This window comes from Balaenoptera acutorostrata, chromosome 2 (assembly GCF_949987535.1).
Source record: "Balaenoptera acutorostrata chromosome 2, mBalAcu1.1, whole genome shotgun sequence".
In the NCBI taxonomy this organism is placed as follows: Eukaryota; Metazoa; Chordata; class Mammalia; order Artiodactyla; family Balaenopteridae; genus Balaenoptera; species Balaenoptera acutorostrata.
Genome location: NC_080065.1, coordinates 138,473,905 through 138,489,982, shown reverse-complemented (window position 1 = coordinate 138,489,982; position 16,078 = coordinate 138,473,905). Strand labels below are relative to the sequence as shown.

Below are 16,078 nucleotides of genomic sequence, written 5' to 3'. Positions count from 1 at the left end.
CTAGTTGCGGTGCATGGGCTTATTGCGGTGGCTTCTCTTGTTGTGGAGCATGGGCTCTAGGTGCGCTGGTTTCAGTAGTTGTGCCATGCAGGCTCAGTAGTTGTGGCTCACGGGCTTAGTTGCTCCACGGCATGTGGGATCTTCCTGGACCAGGGATCGAACCCATGTCCCCTGCATTGGCAGGTGGATTCTTAATCACTGCGCCACCAGGGAAGTCCCTGTCTTTATGTATCTTTAGACCATCGTGTTTTGTTTTGTGGTCATTCCGCTGGCTGTAGTTGTAAAGGGCAAACAGGAAGGAGAACTGAAGCGCATGTGCAGAGGGAGGAGCAGGTCTCCTAAGTCAGCCCAGGTTCACAAAATCCAAGGCGCATGCCAGTGGTCCACTCAAATGTCACCTTCACCTTGATGTCTTTCCCAGTCCCCTCAGTTAGAAAGAAACAATTCTCCCTGCCATTTCACTGCCATTAACAACAATAGTAATAATTGCCAACATCGATCATGTTCTTGCTCTGTCAGAGGCTGTGTTTGACAGTTTTTGTGCCAGTTCATCTGGCTTCGAAGAGTTTGTTAACTTGCAAGGTGATGGTGGCGATGCAGCTGAGAAGTGGCCGAGCTCAGCCTGGAATGGTGGTCATCTGTCTCCAGGGGCAGCTTTTCATCATGATGCTGTTCTTTCTGAGACGGGACTTAGCCCTGGGCTGGGAATCATATTAGCTGACAGTTACTGAGTGCTTATTGTGTTTTAGGCACTCTTCTAAGTGTTTTTTATGTTTTAACTTCTCTCATCCACACAAAAACCTATGAGGTGGGTAATCAGTTATCACTCCCATTTTAAATGTGAAGAAACTGAGATGTAGGGGAAGTGGAGTAACTTTCCCAAGGCCGCAGGAGAGTCGTGGAGCCAGGATCGGAGCCGGGCAGGCTGACTGCCGGGCCGTGTCCTTCTGTGTTCTGCTAGGCTGCCAGCTGGCCCTGAGCGCCTCGTGTTGGTTCCCATTGGCCCCATGGTCTAGCTGTTGGCATGTCTGTCCCCATCTCTCCACGATGCTGTGGGCTTCTCAGGGACAAAGCTAGAGGTCTATTCGTTCTAGGACCCCTTTCTTAGGGCCACAGATTATACCACAGAGAAGCAGCTCAGGAAAGGTTTGTTGAGAGAATGAGTGCATCCAGCATGGAGACAGTGGATCCTGTTCTTGCTGAGACAGTTCAGAGGCCCGAAGGGGGTCAGGGGGGGCTGTCTCTCAGGACACTGGGTCAGGATTTGCCCTCATGCCGGCTTGGGTACCATGTTGCCTGTGTGGGGCACTTTCAGTCAGCCTGGAAGGGCACATGTCTCTCTAATGACACAAGAACCAGAAACTTAGATTTCCAGAATATCAGAGTCAAAAGAGGCCTGAAGAATCATTTCCTCCAACCTCTTCCTTTTTTACAGAGAGGGAAACAAGCTCAGAGACTAGGGGTCTTGCTCAAAACCAGGATGTAGTCCTGCCTCCCCCATTTTGCTAGGCCAGTGTTCCATGGGACCCTAGGGCATCTGTAAAGGCCCTTCACCACTTTCATGGGAGGTGAGGGGTCAGAGAAGAGGGGGAAAGCTCTGGGTTCCTCACCCTTGCTTCAATAGTCAGTTCAGCTTTTAATCTATTTCACGCTTTGAGATTCCCCTTAAGGAGCCCATTCGTTGAAAAATAACTATTTAAAACCATTATTGTAGCATATCGTGAGGTGAGTTTAAGAAAAGAATTTCCAAACTACTTTCCTAACACTTAACTGTTTTTTGCTCCTCACGCTACGCAGATAGCACAGACAGGCTCGGGATTATTTTCTCTGTTTTATAGAAAAGAAAACTGAGGCTTGGGGAGATCAGATGATCTAACTTATACAGATTAAATAGCAGATTAGTGGCAGGGCATAGGAGCCAGGTCATGGACTTCAAAGGTAAAATTATTGAATATAATCAGTACACACTTGGGAGACGATCAAGCAAATGCAATTGCCATTTTCTTTCCCCCTGTAGATGATGCTATGGTGTTTTCATGCCCTTCTCTTTCCCTTCCTCCTCTTTTTTCTTCCTTCCCTCCCTTCTTTCCTTTCTTCCTTCTCCCTCTTCAGGATTAGTCACAGTTTTAGTTGTTCTTAGTTGTTCAAACTCAACAACCATCAGCCTTGAGGAAGTTGCCTTCTTTGACATGCAACCAAGTTCTCTAAAATCTATTGTGTTTTCATAGGTATTATTTTTAAAAGTGATGGCTTGATGGTCCAGAGATTGGTCTCTGGCATCAGACAGACCTGGTTTAAAAGGTAGACTTTTCTAATTAGTAACTGTATGACCTTGGGCCAGTTACTTGACCTCAGTGGGCCTCAGTCCCTGCTCTGTAGAATGGATACAACAAGAGTACCTGTCTCGCAGGGCTGCTGTGGGAACCAAATGCGTTAATGCACGGACAATAGTACGCATAGTGCGTGGTTCATATTAAGTTGCCAGTAAACTAAAAAATGATATCCAGTAGGGTAATGCCTGATTGAAGGCTAACAGGCTTCTATTCTGCAGTACATTTCAGTTTCACTTTGCTATTGAACATTGCCAATCTCCAAAAGAAGTATATATTATGGAGTATTTCTCAAACTCATTTGACAGCGTAACCCTCTTTACATGCAGAATGTCCTAGGATAAATGGTGCAAAACCCACAAAGCACTGCTCTAAAATCTCAAGTTATTTGATCAAAGAGAGGGGAAAAAAGCAAGATAGATCTGTACAGACCAGATTTATACGGCTTAGAAAGAGATTTTAATTTTTAAGAATAGGGATCCTTCAGAGCTAGTATTATAGCACTAATGTTAAATTGGTATCTATAAAAATTATTGTCTAGCTTGGCTTATATCAAAAGCTAGAGGAACAGTTAAATGTTGTAAACAAGCTTATTTTATTCCTAACCCTTTTGTAGGGAAATAAAAACTATTGCCAGTCAGAAGAGCAGGGTGATGCCAAAACCCAGCTTGCCCCTCATGTAAGCTAGCAGGCTGAGAAATCTCGTTCCACATTTTGATGAAAAGAAAGCTGGCAAAGATTTTTGAAGTGACATTGCACTTCAGAGATGAGAGCAAATTTCCCTTTCTAAGAGAAATGGGCTGGATTATTATATAGCCCTTTGATTCTCTACTGAGGATATGTAGGAACTTTGATTCTGTCTCAAAGTAAATCAGAGCTAGTAGTTTGGTAAAAATTGGGGCCCACCGTTCAGGAGAGGATTTAAACAATTCTGACAGTGAGAGGTCTTCTCTTGGGGCCAGTTATAATTTTTGATCTCCTGTTTTCCATCTACCTCTAAAGATTTTTTGAATATAGGAAATGAGTCTAGATGATAGATTAGATTTTTTTAAGTAAATGAAGTCTAAAAAGGAGATGATCATGGAACAGTAAATTCAATTGATTTACCTTGCATAGTCATCAAATCAAATTTATACATTTTTAGCTCTAAGCTTCCTCTGAAGACACAACCCCTGACCTCTAAAAATGTTATCCGTTATAATAAATTTTTAAAAAGGAAGATGTCTCTTGTGGCAAAGACAACCTGATGACCCCCAAGGATTCTTGTTCGCCGTCCATAGCATACAGGTATGGTGGGAAGTAGCTACCTGGACAGCAATTGCATTTCCCAGCCTTCCATATGTCTAGGTGGCCCAGGTGATTGGGTTGGCCAGTGGAATGCAGCAGAAGTGATGCACATCTCTCCTAGCCTGACTCCCCCAAATCTCCAGCATAGTTTGTAATATCTTTCTTCCTCACCTGCTAGCTGGCTGTTGATAGCCAGGAAGACCCAAACAGACAGTGGAGCCTCCATAAGCCTGAGTCTTAATCAGAGCCCCCAGGCCCCATACTGGCCACAGGGTGAACAAGAATGAGACCTTTGTTGCATTAAACAGCTGAGATTTTAGAGTTTATCTGTTATTGCGCCTAGGGTTATCTTAACTAACACACTTCAAGAATTTGAACTTCATAAGTTTATGTCTTAACTTTATCTGAGTTCTGCTTGAGGTGTTTTTTAATTAAATTTGCCAGCAATTTTTTTTCTTATTTGCTGGCAGATCTATGGAAATACGGGCCAGAGTAGTATGCTCCCTGGTTGCCCAGCAACATTCAATACACTACCCACTCATTTAATGAACAACCGCTTATTTGCATGTGCTTACTATGCGTCAGTATATTGTAGGCACTGAGGATACAATAAATAACAGAACCATGTCCCTGTGTTTAGACAGCTGACATTTTAGGGGCAAGGAGGTGGAGAAGAGGGGAAGAAAGACAATATATATCCAGACCAGGGGTCATCAAACTTGATCTTTAAAGAGCCAGACTGCAAATATTTTAGGCTTTGCAGGTCATACAATCTCTGTAGCAACTACTCATCTCTGCTGTCATAGTGCAGAAGCAGCTATAGACGATACCTAAACAAATGAGTTTGGCTGTATTCCAAAAAAAAAACCCCTCTATTTATGGACCCTGAAATTGTAATCTCATATAATTTTCACATATCATGAAGTAGTCATCTTTTGATTTATTTCAACCATTTCAAAATGTAAAAATCATCAGCTCATGGGCTGTACAAAAACAGGCATTTGGCTGAATTTGGCCTGCAGGCTGAAGTTTACCAATTTCAACAGAGATCAGTAAACCAACAAGAATATATGAGAAGGGGTAAGCACTGTGAAAAATTGGGACAATGGGATTGTGCTGGGGGATGGGGTCACTTTAGATAGCTTGGTCAGGGATGGCCTCTCCAAAGTGACTTTGCTTGGGCCAGACTTGAGTGACAAGGAGAGACACTGCATATGAAACTACAGTGATTGAGAATGTCGGGTAAAGGAACAGAAAAGTGCTAGGGTAGCTGTGGAGTTATGAGCCAGAGAAAGAGGAGCAAGAGCTGATGTCAGAGGGACGCAGCATCTGGGGTTCTGAAGGTCAAGACAAGAAGTTATATGTTACCTGCAGTAGGAAGCCAGTCAAAAGCTTTAGGCAGAGAAGCAATATAACCTGATGTGTATTTGAAAATTATCATCCTGGCTCTTGTGTGGGGAAAATGGCCTTCTAGAGGGGCAAGAACATGGCCAGTAGGGCTAGTGACTGGTAAGGAGGCTCCTGAGTGAGTCAGGCAGGTGTGGAAGGTGGCTTGGGCTCTGGGGTCAGCAGTGGAAATGGAGAGAAGTGGTTGGATTGAAGCTCTGTCTTAGAGCTACACCAGGTCTCAGTATGTCCAAAGTTGGGTGGCAAGGATTTAAAGAAAAAACTTCCAAAGGACATCTGGACTGGAGAGCTGTGCATTGACATCAGTAGGACTTTGTGTCACTTTCTTCCCTGCCCAGTCTTTCCTTTCCAGTTATACTTGGGTTAGAACTGGGGATGACAAACTTGGGACACGGCAGGAAAGTTGAAATGAGACTTGGCCATTTCAAGTCCCAAATTAGCTATAGGACCATATCAAGCTGAAATGTTACTTGGCCATTTCAAGTCCAAAATTAGCTATAGGACCAGTAGTGATGGGCAGAGATGGTTAGATCAACAATGATGGTCCCTTCATGAAAGACCTTCGAGAATTTTCCTACACTTCTCTCTTGGCAGCCAGTTACCAGAATTTGTGATTCTACTTGAATTTGACAAGGTACTTTATTTGGACAGAGGTCCCTAAATCAGCACCCCACGGTAAAGTGGAGTCTCTGAATGGATTTCCCAAGGATTTAGCTTTAGTGGAGCCAGTGCCCATTCTGGCATTTGAAGATCCTAAGCATTTGATGGACGTATGTGTAGAGCACACACATTTCAGTAGGATGTCAAAATGGACCCAGATAACTAGAGGGTGTGTTGGCAGATCAGTGGCCAAGATATGTGCCTAAAGATCAGGAGAAAGTCCTCAAGGCCCCCGGTCAAGCAGCAGTAGCCCCTCTATTACCTACATTAGGTAAGGCCAGGCACTGCTCACTGAAACCAGCACAATGAGGTCACCGTGAATCTGAGAAATTACTTTGAATCTGAGAAATTACTTTGTTAGGAGGCTGATTGAGTAAAAGGCCTGAAGCCACAGATGTGGAGGAATTGATTGTCTGAAAGTCAGATTCCCCATAAACAAAGGATGCTTAAGCCCACATTCTAGGAAAGGATTTAGTTATGGGAAAGTAAGTTGAAAAACAGCCCCAGGATCTGAAAAATAAAGCACAACGATTTGCTTGTGGATTTTAAGGTTACTCTGTAATTTCTATTTGCTGATTTATCCATTCCATGGGCTTGCACAGCCTGACTCACTCAAAATCAAGGCTGACATAAAAATCCCTGTGGCCTAAAGAAGGCAGTTGAAACAAACAAACAAAACATGGGCTGAATGTCCACTCCATGCCAGGGGCTACTTTTGGGAATCCCTTGATACAGGCAAGCGGGTAGCAGACATTGTTTCACTCAGTGCTGATGGCAACCCTGTGAGCTAAAGGGCATTATTCCTCATTTGGAGATGATGTAACTGAGATCCAGGGAGGCTAAGTTGTTCAAGGTCACGTGCCTAGTAAAGAGTAAGGCAGAGACTTAATTCGGGTCGTGTCTATCTCCAAAGCCTAAGCTTATAACCATTCTGCCAGTGTATCTCACCAAACCACCCAGAGCATCATGGACCGCCACAGGTTGGGAATAGAAAGCATGAGCAGACCTGTTCTGTAGAACTTTCTGGGATGATGGAAATGATCTATTGAATACATCTGTTCTGTCTAGTATGGCAGCCACTAGCCACCTGTGGCTACTGAGCTCTTGACATGTGGCTAGTGCAGCTGAGGGACTTTTAAACTTTAATTATTTAGAATTAAAGTTAAATGGCCATCCATGGCTAGTGGCAACTGTATTTGACAGCACAGGCATAGAGAGCGTCAAGTTTGAGAGATGAAGACCCAGTCTTCAATGTGCCAGGCGCAGCCCTCAGAACTTCTGCACCCGTTAGATCATTTAATCCTCTCAGTGAGCCTATGAGATTGGCATTGTTATGGTGACACCCCACTTCAGGCACAAAGAACCTGATTTATTTGTCCAGAATCACAGGCTGGTAAGTGGTGATGCCAGGACTGAGTCCCAGGAGTCCAGAGCTAATACTCTGACCCATGACCCCCTGCTAGCTTTATACCATGCGTGCAATGCCTCTTACCCACTACGCGGTGCCACCCCAAGGAACTGGGAATGTGATGAAGGCCATGGACAGTAACGTAGAGGCTGCCATGAGGCATAACAAGGGAGCCTAGGGAAGGCTTCCCTGAGGAGTAGCATTTTCTCTGAGTGTTGAAGGCTGAGGAGGAATTGGCCGGGCAAAAGAAGGGGATGGGGTAGGGGGAGTCCTAGGCAGAGGGAACACGCTTCAAGGCTGGGAGGTGAGGAAGAACATAGTGTATTCCTGGAAGTGAAAGTTGATCAGAATGACTGGAGTGGAAGGAGGAAGGAAGTGAGTGTTAAGGGTCAAGGTCGGAGAAATTGGCAGAGGCCAGAGCACACAGAGTGTGGTAGAATTCTGAATGTTTTCTCCAAGGATCTGAATGTTGTTCCAAAATGTTTACTATGCATACATATTATACATTACATACATATACACAGACTAAATTTCACTTATACTTCTATGTGGAAAGTAGAGGGGATACGACCAAGTGTGGACCAGGAGAAGATGGTTCACTTCCTCAATAAATCATCATTCTCAAGTTCTTACTTTGGAATCCTACAGGAGCAGCAGGGGCATTTTATACACATCTATTACTTTATATTTTCACAGTAATTTCCCATCCCTTGGATCTTCACAAGCACCCCAAGACAAAGCTAGAGATTTTTTAAATCTCCATTTAATCTCCTCGTTTCTCAGAGGAAGGAACTGACTTGCCCAAAGTCCCAGCTGGTTAGTGGCAGAGCTGAGGCTAGAATCCTCATCGCCTGCATCTCTTCTAAGAGATCCAGTCCAGGAAACTGGGCTTCCAAGGCCCTCAGCTCTGGCCTGAGCCTCTGCTCAGCCCTCTCCTCCCTGTGGAACTGAAGCAAAGGGACCTTTACCTTTCGGATGCCATCGTGCTTCATTTCGATCACATGGAGGGTGTAGTTGGTCCGGCGTCCTTTCTCATTAAATTGCACATTTCCTGTCAAGCCTTCAAACCGCACCTGGAAAAGAAAGCCAGGTGGTGACCAGTGAACCCTGAAGTTGTGCTTCATGTTTGTTCATCGGTTTGCTTTTTCTGCTGAAGTGAAAGTCCAGAACCTGAGGAAGTTACATGGGATGAGGTCTTGGAGTAGCATCAGTACTAAACACCTCTCTACTCCTTTGCCTGTAGCAGTCATCACTGTTAGAGTACAGTTCTCTTGCCTACTAAACTGAAATTCATCCTGAAAACTTTTTCACCCATTGCTTTAGGCAAACAGTAACAATGGATCAAAGTAGATCCTGAAAGGAAATCTCTGTGCCATCCTCAGTCAAACTCCCCCGTCAGGACTACCACTGTGAGAAAGACCACTCCTCAGGTGCACACCTTCAGATGTAGAAACTGAAGGAGACCTGCGAAGGAAGAGACTGGTGTGCCGTCCCTGGTGAGTCAGGAGAAGACCCAGGACCGGGAGCTGGCCTTGTGATGCCTTGGGCTATGCCTCAGTATGGCTTCTTAGTTCCTTTGTAAGTCCAGGGATTACAATACTTGGGAGCTTAAAGACCTAGAATTGGGAGACCTGGATTTTTACCCCAACTTTCCTCTGAACAGCCAAGTGACTTTGGGCAATTTGCCTCTCTTAAGTCTCAAACTTCCTGCCCCATCTACCTTCAGTGACACAGCAAATGTGAAAGTGCTGTGCAAACTTTAAAGCACCTGAGGAGATTCTTTATAAGACCAGAGCCTTTCAGCAGGTCTCAGCTGGTGGAATCAAGGTGCGTATTGGAAGCCCCCAAATACGCTGCATGGGACTTCTCCACAAACGAGACAGATTAAACTTCCATGGCTTCCTATCTCCAAGTTCATTTTAAAGGCCAAGTAGTCAACATGGGGGATCCAAGGCCTTTGGAACCAAGCCTGCTGCTCTGGAGGTGACCAATAAAATTTATCCACCCTCCAACTGGGGATGAGTCTAGCTGTGTATCATCGGCTTGAGTGTAAGAAATCACATTGTCCAATGATGATCCACCATGTGTCCTCAGATCAGTCTGGCCTAAGGCCAGTGACATGAGCCTGAACCTGTAACCAATATGAACCCGGCACTTTAACCCAGCATTATTTACTTTCCCCTTCTTCAAATAGCTTAAAAGGAAGCCTGACAGGGTGTTACCATTTTCTGACAGTGAATGATCAGTCCCTCTGCCTTCAGAAGGTATAAGAATAGCTGGGGTGTGTGTGTATTTGAGATGCGGGGGTGGGAGGGAGGAAGAGAGAAAGAAGGAAAGAAAGAAGAAAGGAAGGAAGGAAAGAAGGAAAGAAAGAAGAAAGGAAGGAAGGAAAGAAGGAAAGAAAGAAGAAGGAAGGGAGGAAAGAAAGAAAGAAAAGTGTGTGTGTGTGTATGTGTATATGTCTCCTCTCAGGCTGACCCTCCCATCAGCTCCTGGTTTGAAGTCCAGTGGGGAGGTTACAACAGGCCCACAACACTGAACAAATTATATACCAAGCTCTTGACTCTCTCAGATGAAATCTGGAGAAATTCTTGCTCTGGAAAAGTCTAGGCTGGTTTTGCTTTTCAAAGAGGAAGCAAAGTACCAATCCTGCTACGAAGAATAAGAAGAGAGCAATTCCAATCCACCAGAAGCTTCACCTTCTCGCCTTGGTCGTCTCTTGCCCATCTTTAGCTTCCCATTCATTGCTGTGTACCAACTTATGTGACTCATTTGGAAAAACAGACTGGGATAGACGTGCAGATGGTTTGCAGAAACAGAAAGAAGTGTCATTAATGATTCAAATGGGCATCTATTTTTGGTGCTGGTATCAAGTGTCATACTAATTATCATTATGTCATTCGTGTCATGCTAATTATCATTATGCCATATTCATGTAGCAAATTGCATATTGTCTGTATGACTCAGTTTCCTCATTTGTTTCATGAGACCCATTAGGTTTAATTATGTCTTAAGGTTGGTTTACAGATTAAATGAGATTTTTTTTTTTTTTTAAAGTTTTACTTGATTTTATTTATTTATTTATTTATTTATTTATTTTTGGCTGTGTTGGGTCTTCGGTTCGTGCGAGGGCTTTCTCCAGTTGCGGCAAGCGGGGGCCACTCTTCATCGCGGTGCGGGGACCGCTCTTCATCGCGGTGCGCAGGCCTTTCTCTATCGTGGCCCCTCCCGTCGCGGGGCACAGGCTCCAGACGCGCAGGCTCAGCAATTGTGGCTCACGGGCCCAGCTGCTCCATGGCATGTGGGATCTTCCCAGACCAGGGCTCGAACCCGTGTCCCCTGCATTAGCAGGCAGATTCTCAACCACTGCGCCACCAGGGAAGCCCTAAATGAGATATTTTTTGATCAATGCTTGCCCCATGGTGAGTATTCAACAAAGGCCAGCTATTATTTTTATTATTACTAATTGTGTTATTATTAATACTACCACCATTTTACAAGTGTTTATGAAGCATTTTCACACGTATGACTTCATCTCCATTCATAGCAACCCCCTGATCTAGGTCGGTTAGAGAGAGATTAGGATCTTCACTTTCACGAGAGAAACCTAAACTCTGGAAGGTAAAGTGATTTGCTCAAGACTTAGGACTTACAAGTGTCCAAGGCAGGCCTGAAATCCAGAGCTTCTGACATATTCTGGTTTCTTCACTTAATACACCAAGTGGCCTCTCAAACAGAGGACAGTGCTACTGTCCTAGGCTCTGAGGGGTGACACAGAGATGTATAGAGCGTGTGTTCTCCAGGCCTACGACTGCTATCCTCTATTCCAGCTGGGCCTTCCCCAGGCTGCACTCTGTTAACTCCTAACTATGTGGCCATGTACAAGTCACTGTGCCTATATCTGTTGTTGGTTTCCTCCTCAAAGAACTGAAGTGCTTAGCATATTGTCTGGGACATAAATGTTCGATGAATAGTGTCTGTTATCTAAGTGATGGTGATGGTGATGATGAAGATAATGATTACTGCTACTACTGTGCTGTGTACAGTGGGTAAGCAGGATGGCAAAGAAGAAGACTTAACATGGAAGCCTTGGGTCCGATAAGCTGTGGTCTCACAGCAGGGGATTCTTTCAGCAGAAACGAGGGTCTTTTCACTGTCATTTTTACATGCCTTTCTCAGTTTCCAAAAAAAAATCAGCAGCAGCAAAGTTTTGTGACCCGAGGGCCCCTTGTGTTGCCACAGTGTTTTCACAAGATGCTGCTTATTTGATGTTCCCAGAAACCCAGTGAGTAGCAAAAGCAGAGGTTATTTTGCTGATGTTGTAGATAGGATTACTGAGACTCAGAGCTATGGCACTTGGGTTCAGGATTCACAGTACATCAGGAGAGGCCTGGAGCAGCTGAAGGTTCTCACCGTCTAGCTGGAGAAGCCAAGACTTACACACCCTGAGATAAATTAAAGTGGGAAAGAAGATGTCCCAGAATTACCGTTCCATGATGGCAGAGCAAGGAGAGGTCAAGAGAATGGATTCGCCCCAAACCATTTATGAGGATAGTCTGGACTCATAGTCAGAGGAATAAGCTTCTCAGAAATATATGCTATGGGCACATCTGGGAACTGCCATCCTATCCATCAGGACTGAGCCTCTGGGCCCTCATTCCCCACTCCCACCCCCTACCCCCATGCTGGGGTGACAGGGATCAGACTGAGGGAAACCTGGAGTTTCCCCTTAGTTCCTGCCTCCTGGACCTGCCATCACTGTCCTGGCACCTGCTGACTCCCCCTGTGAAAGACGGAGGATTAACCTTGGATTTCCTGTAAATGGTATTGGGTGCCAGCTCAGAGTCTGCCACCCATGAGATGCTGAAGCATAGATTTTCTTTCCTGCTTGGTGCCCGCTGATTGCTGGTTAGTGTTTCTACTACTTGAGCCATCAACCCCGATGACTCCTCCACCCCCATCCCTAGCGGGGGCAGCGGAGATGCTCTGGGCCCGGGGCTCCTGCAGCCTTTTTGTGGCTGCCGCGAGGTGGATCTGTTCTCTTGGCCTCTCCTCCTGAATGCTCACCGGGTGTGGGAAGTCAGAGCCTGCGGGCTAGATCCCAGTAGACCACATTCTGGTTGTACTAGCCAAGGTAAGTCTCAGGACCCCTCTGAGCTTCCACTTGCCCACCTGAACAATGGGAAGAATAATCCTGCTCTATCTCATGCAGTTGCCCTGAGGTTCAAAGAAGCTTATATATTATCCCTTTTTAAAAAAAAAATATGTTTTTGAGCCTTGTGACAAGCCAGTGAGGGAGGCAGTGCTAAGAGGATTATGTCCATTTAAGAGATGAGGAAAATAATGCCAGAAAAGTGGAGCAATTAATCCAGGATCCCCCCAGATAGTGCTTGGCGGAGTCATGGTGTGAACCCAGCTCTTCTCTTCCTACACGCTAACAGCCAAGCACGATGCCCACAAGTCCTCCCTGGTACCCTCACTCTAGCCGTCTGCTGGGTACCATTTACATCCTCACCCAGACCCTCCAAAACCCAAATCACTCCTTGTTCGAATTCACCCTTCCTTTAAGGCATGAATGACCACCCATCTCGGTTAGCTTGGGATCGTTTCAGTTTACATGTCTTGTTCTGGGATAATTGGTAATAGCTCTCCCTTTCACTCTTAAGTGTGGATGATAAATTATATGGTCACCGTACTTAAAGCCCCAGTTTCGTTCCTACAGGAAGCCTGGTAATGTTCAAATTCCTCAGTCATGGCATTCTTTTCTGACAGTCCATAGCACCAAGAGCCTGGCTGTGTTATTTAGCCCTTAATCTATACCTTTGTGGCTATTATTTCTCAGGAGCTTGTCTTTCCTTCAACACTGGGTCTTGAGTCCTGAAAGGTATGGACTGTGTCTTACACCCCTGCTGCCCAGCTCGCCCCAACCTCACCTAGCAATATGCCACGTAAACCTTCACTTCCAATGTGCGCGGTCATTGACTGACAGATTGCAAACACAAAGGCAAGAGGGTTGATCCTAATTTAGGGCAGCGATTCTTCAACTGAGGCCCTTAGCTGGGCTTCTAAGAGTGTCTATGGTCCACCTGACTCCTGGTCATGCAAAAATATATGTGTGTGCATTTTCTGGGAATAAGAGTACAAAGCTTTGTTTCCCATCATATCCTCAAAGGGCCTATGACCCCCCAGATACTAACAGCCTGACTTGGGGAGCTGGATCTTTTCTGCCAGCCAGAAGCCAATTTATGGGCGCCCTCATGCCTCTTCCTTCCTGGAGTGCTGAGGAATTCCAGGATGTGGGCTCATTAATATTCTGAATGGCTCCTTGGATGTCAGGCAGGGAGCAGGCAGGCTGATTGTCTTCACTCTGCCGCTGGGGAAACTATAGTGGGGTGGGGGGGAGCGGGGGCATGTAGATATTACCCAAGGCCATGTGCTGGTGCTGGCTGGGCCATAGCTCATGTCTCACCTGCTGGGCTGGGCCTTCGCGGCTTCAGAGCAGAGCAGTTATGGAGACAGGGTGAGGTAGCAAGGAGATGTGGGTTGGAGTCCCACTTTTACCACTAACTGTATAATTTTGGGAAATTTAAAAAAATCTCTGTAGCTCAGTTTCTGCATTTATAAAGTGCAGTTAATAAAACCAGCTACCTCAGAGGGTTATATTGAGGATTCAGTGAGATTAAACATGTAAAATATGTTCAGAACCTTGTGCATAGTAAGCCCTGGACATATCATAGCTGGTATTGCCATTATTTTTAGAATAATGTGCTAATTCCTCTTGGCCTAACTCACAGGCATCCCAGCTCTACCACAAGCTGACCCACAGGTCCCTCCCCATGTGTGACCGGAAGGCCAATGGGCAGGGCAGAAGAGACTCGAGCCCCCAACCTTGGGTTCCAAGGACCGAATGCCATTGGGATTTACCCAGTCTACTGTAGGCACACTGCTTCTCCCTAGGGGCATGGCTTTTTCAAGAGATGGGTCTTGAGGGTGAGATGGTTGGACAGTGGCCATCACTGTGTGTGTAAGGCCCTGGAGCTCAGTGCGTACAAGCAAAGGCCCCTGGGGCCACAGGACAGTTGTGGGACAGGAAGAAGAGCCCCGGATGGGTGTCTGGTCCAGCCCGTGCTGCTAAGCTGCTGTGTGACCCCGGCTGAGTCACTGCCTACTCTAGGTCAGCTGCTTCATCTATAATGTGAGGGAAAATGGGAGTCGTAATCTTTCAGGTCTCTTTCAGCAATACGTGTTTGTGATTCTAGGTGATTAACAAAGATTTGAAAGTAATCAGTTTGAACAGCTGATTTTTAGATCAGAGTGTTGGTTTTATTTTCGGGTTTGTTTTGTGGCTAGTTCTCCCTGCCCTACGTCCACACCCAATAGAGACTGAAGGGAGCTTCTTGAGGGCAGGTCTTGACTTTTCTTATTGTCCCCAGAGCTTGGCCCCAGACCAGAGCACATAGTAGGCTCTCAGGAGCAGCTGACTGGCACACACATGTCTTGACTCAAGACAGTATAGAGATTATTATTTTTTTGACTAAGGCAACTGCCTCCTCTCAACCCCACTGAAGGCAGAAGCAGAAGCCTGAGCATGTTACAACCAGAAAGACATGGGTTAGAGCATAAGAGAAAATAAATTAGACCCTTAGAGTTCTTAAGCCAGTTGGGACCCAAGAGTTGTCTCTCTAACTGCCTCATTGTCATGGATGAGGAAAGGGAAGGGTGTAGGAGATCTGAATGAGTATTTCAAGGTCACCCAGAGACTCAGGGGCCCAGCGGGACCTGGACCCCAGCTCTCCTGATTCAGTGCCCTTCCTGCCAACCACGTCGTCTCCAGGCTTCATCACTGTCACGATGGCATCAGGATATCCTTCCAGGGACGCCCTTAAGATGGGAGGGGCAAGGGAGCTAGAAGGGTTGTGAAGCTGAGGGCAAGTCCGTGGGACCTCCTGAAACTAGCTTCACACTGCAAACAGAATCTGTCTTGACTGTGGGGTCTGGAAGAGCATTTTAAACAAGCCAGAAGGCGGGCACGGCACCTTTGGCTATCATTCTGAAGCTGGTGGGTGTCTGCTCTTGCTGCCTAGCGATTCGGGGCCGCCCTGCGCAGAGACAGGGGGAGGGCAGAAAGGGCTGCGGGTTGACCCATTTGCGTGTAGTCCAGGGCAGCTGCTTCACTTCATTCTAAAGGACAGAAGTATAATTCATATTCCATGTGCAGGCAATTCATCCAAGCTGAAGAACAGCCTGTGATATTCCTGTCTTGTCTCTTTCTCCAGGTTGTGAAAATTGTTAGAGCTGTGCACGTGTGGCTGGAAAACAAATGGGAATAGTTGTACATTTTGCTCTACATTTCTCCCTCATTCAGAAACGCATCTCTCCTTCCCTGGGAGTCCAAATTCATCTTCTGTTGAATGGAGTCTTGAAAGTAGAGCTGGTCTTATCTAGGCAACTCTTGGATGGGGAGGGCAGGTCCTGAGAGGCATTTGCACCAAAATATCTTGCTGTTGGCTGGCTTGCCACTGTGTCTGATACTTGAACATTCCTTTGCAGTGAGCACTGCCCTCTTTGCCCAGTCCCCTTTGGAAACACAGCCTCTCTCAGGAGGCATCAGGGGCATCATATGGTGCTATCCGTCAGGAGTTGGAGGACCACAGCCTGGGCTTGAGGTGCTTCTAGAAACTTCTAGAGACTTCTAGGAGCTCAGAGAGTGATAAAACTGGGCAAATCCCCAGAACCTTCTAAACCAGGAATGTTAAATACATGGCTCACGTGTACCTCTGTCTCATCCTGCTTCCACAGCAGACATATCACTGAGTATTTATACTCTCCCCTGTTGAATCTGGATTCAGCCTCAGAATACTCTGCATAGCCAACTGATTGGAGGGGCCTGACCATTTTCTATCCCCGTTCTTTACCTGTTGTTAAGCGCGAACAAAATTGATGATTGCGGGCTTCCCTGGTGGCGCAGTGGTTGAGAATCTGCCTG

At 46.0% G+C, this 16,078-nt stretch overlaps 1 protein-coding gene across 4 annotated transcripts in view; it reads right to left on the bottom strand.

Annotated features, from left to right (window-relative positions):
• GRIA1 (glutamate ionotropic receptor AMPA type subunit 1) overlaps window positions 1-16,078 on the bottom strand; it is a 316,336-nt gene that overhangs the window by 105,112 nt on the left and 195,146 nt on the right. For all 4 annotated transcript variants that reach the window (XM_007165498.2, XM_007165497.3, XM_007165496.3 and 1 more), the window contains exon 8: window positions 8,061-8,165. In XM_007165498.2, the coding sequence (XP_007165560.1) occupies window positions 8,061-8,165 (105 nt within the window). The remainder of the gene's footprint in view (window positions 1-8,060; window positions 8,166-16,078) is intronic.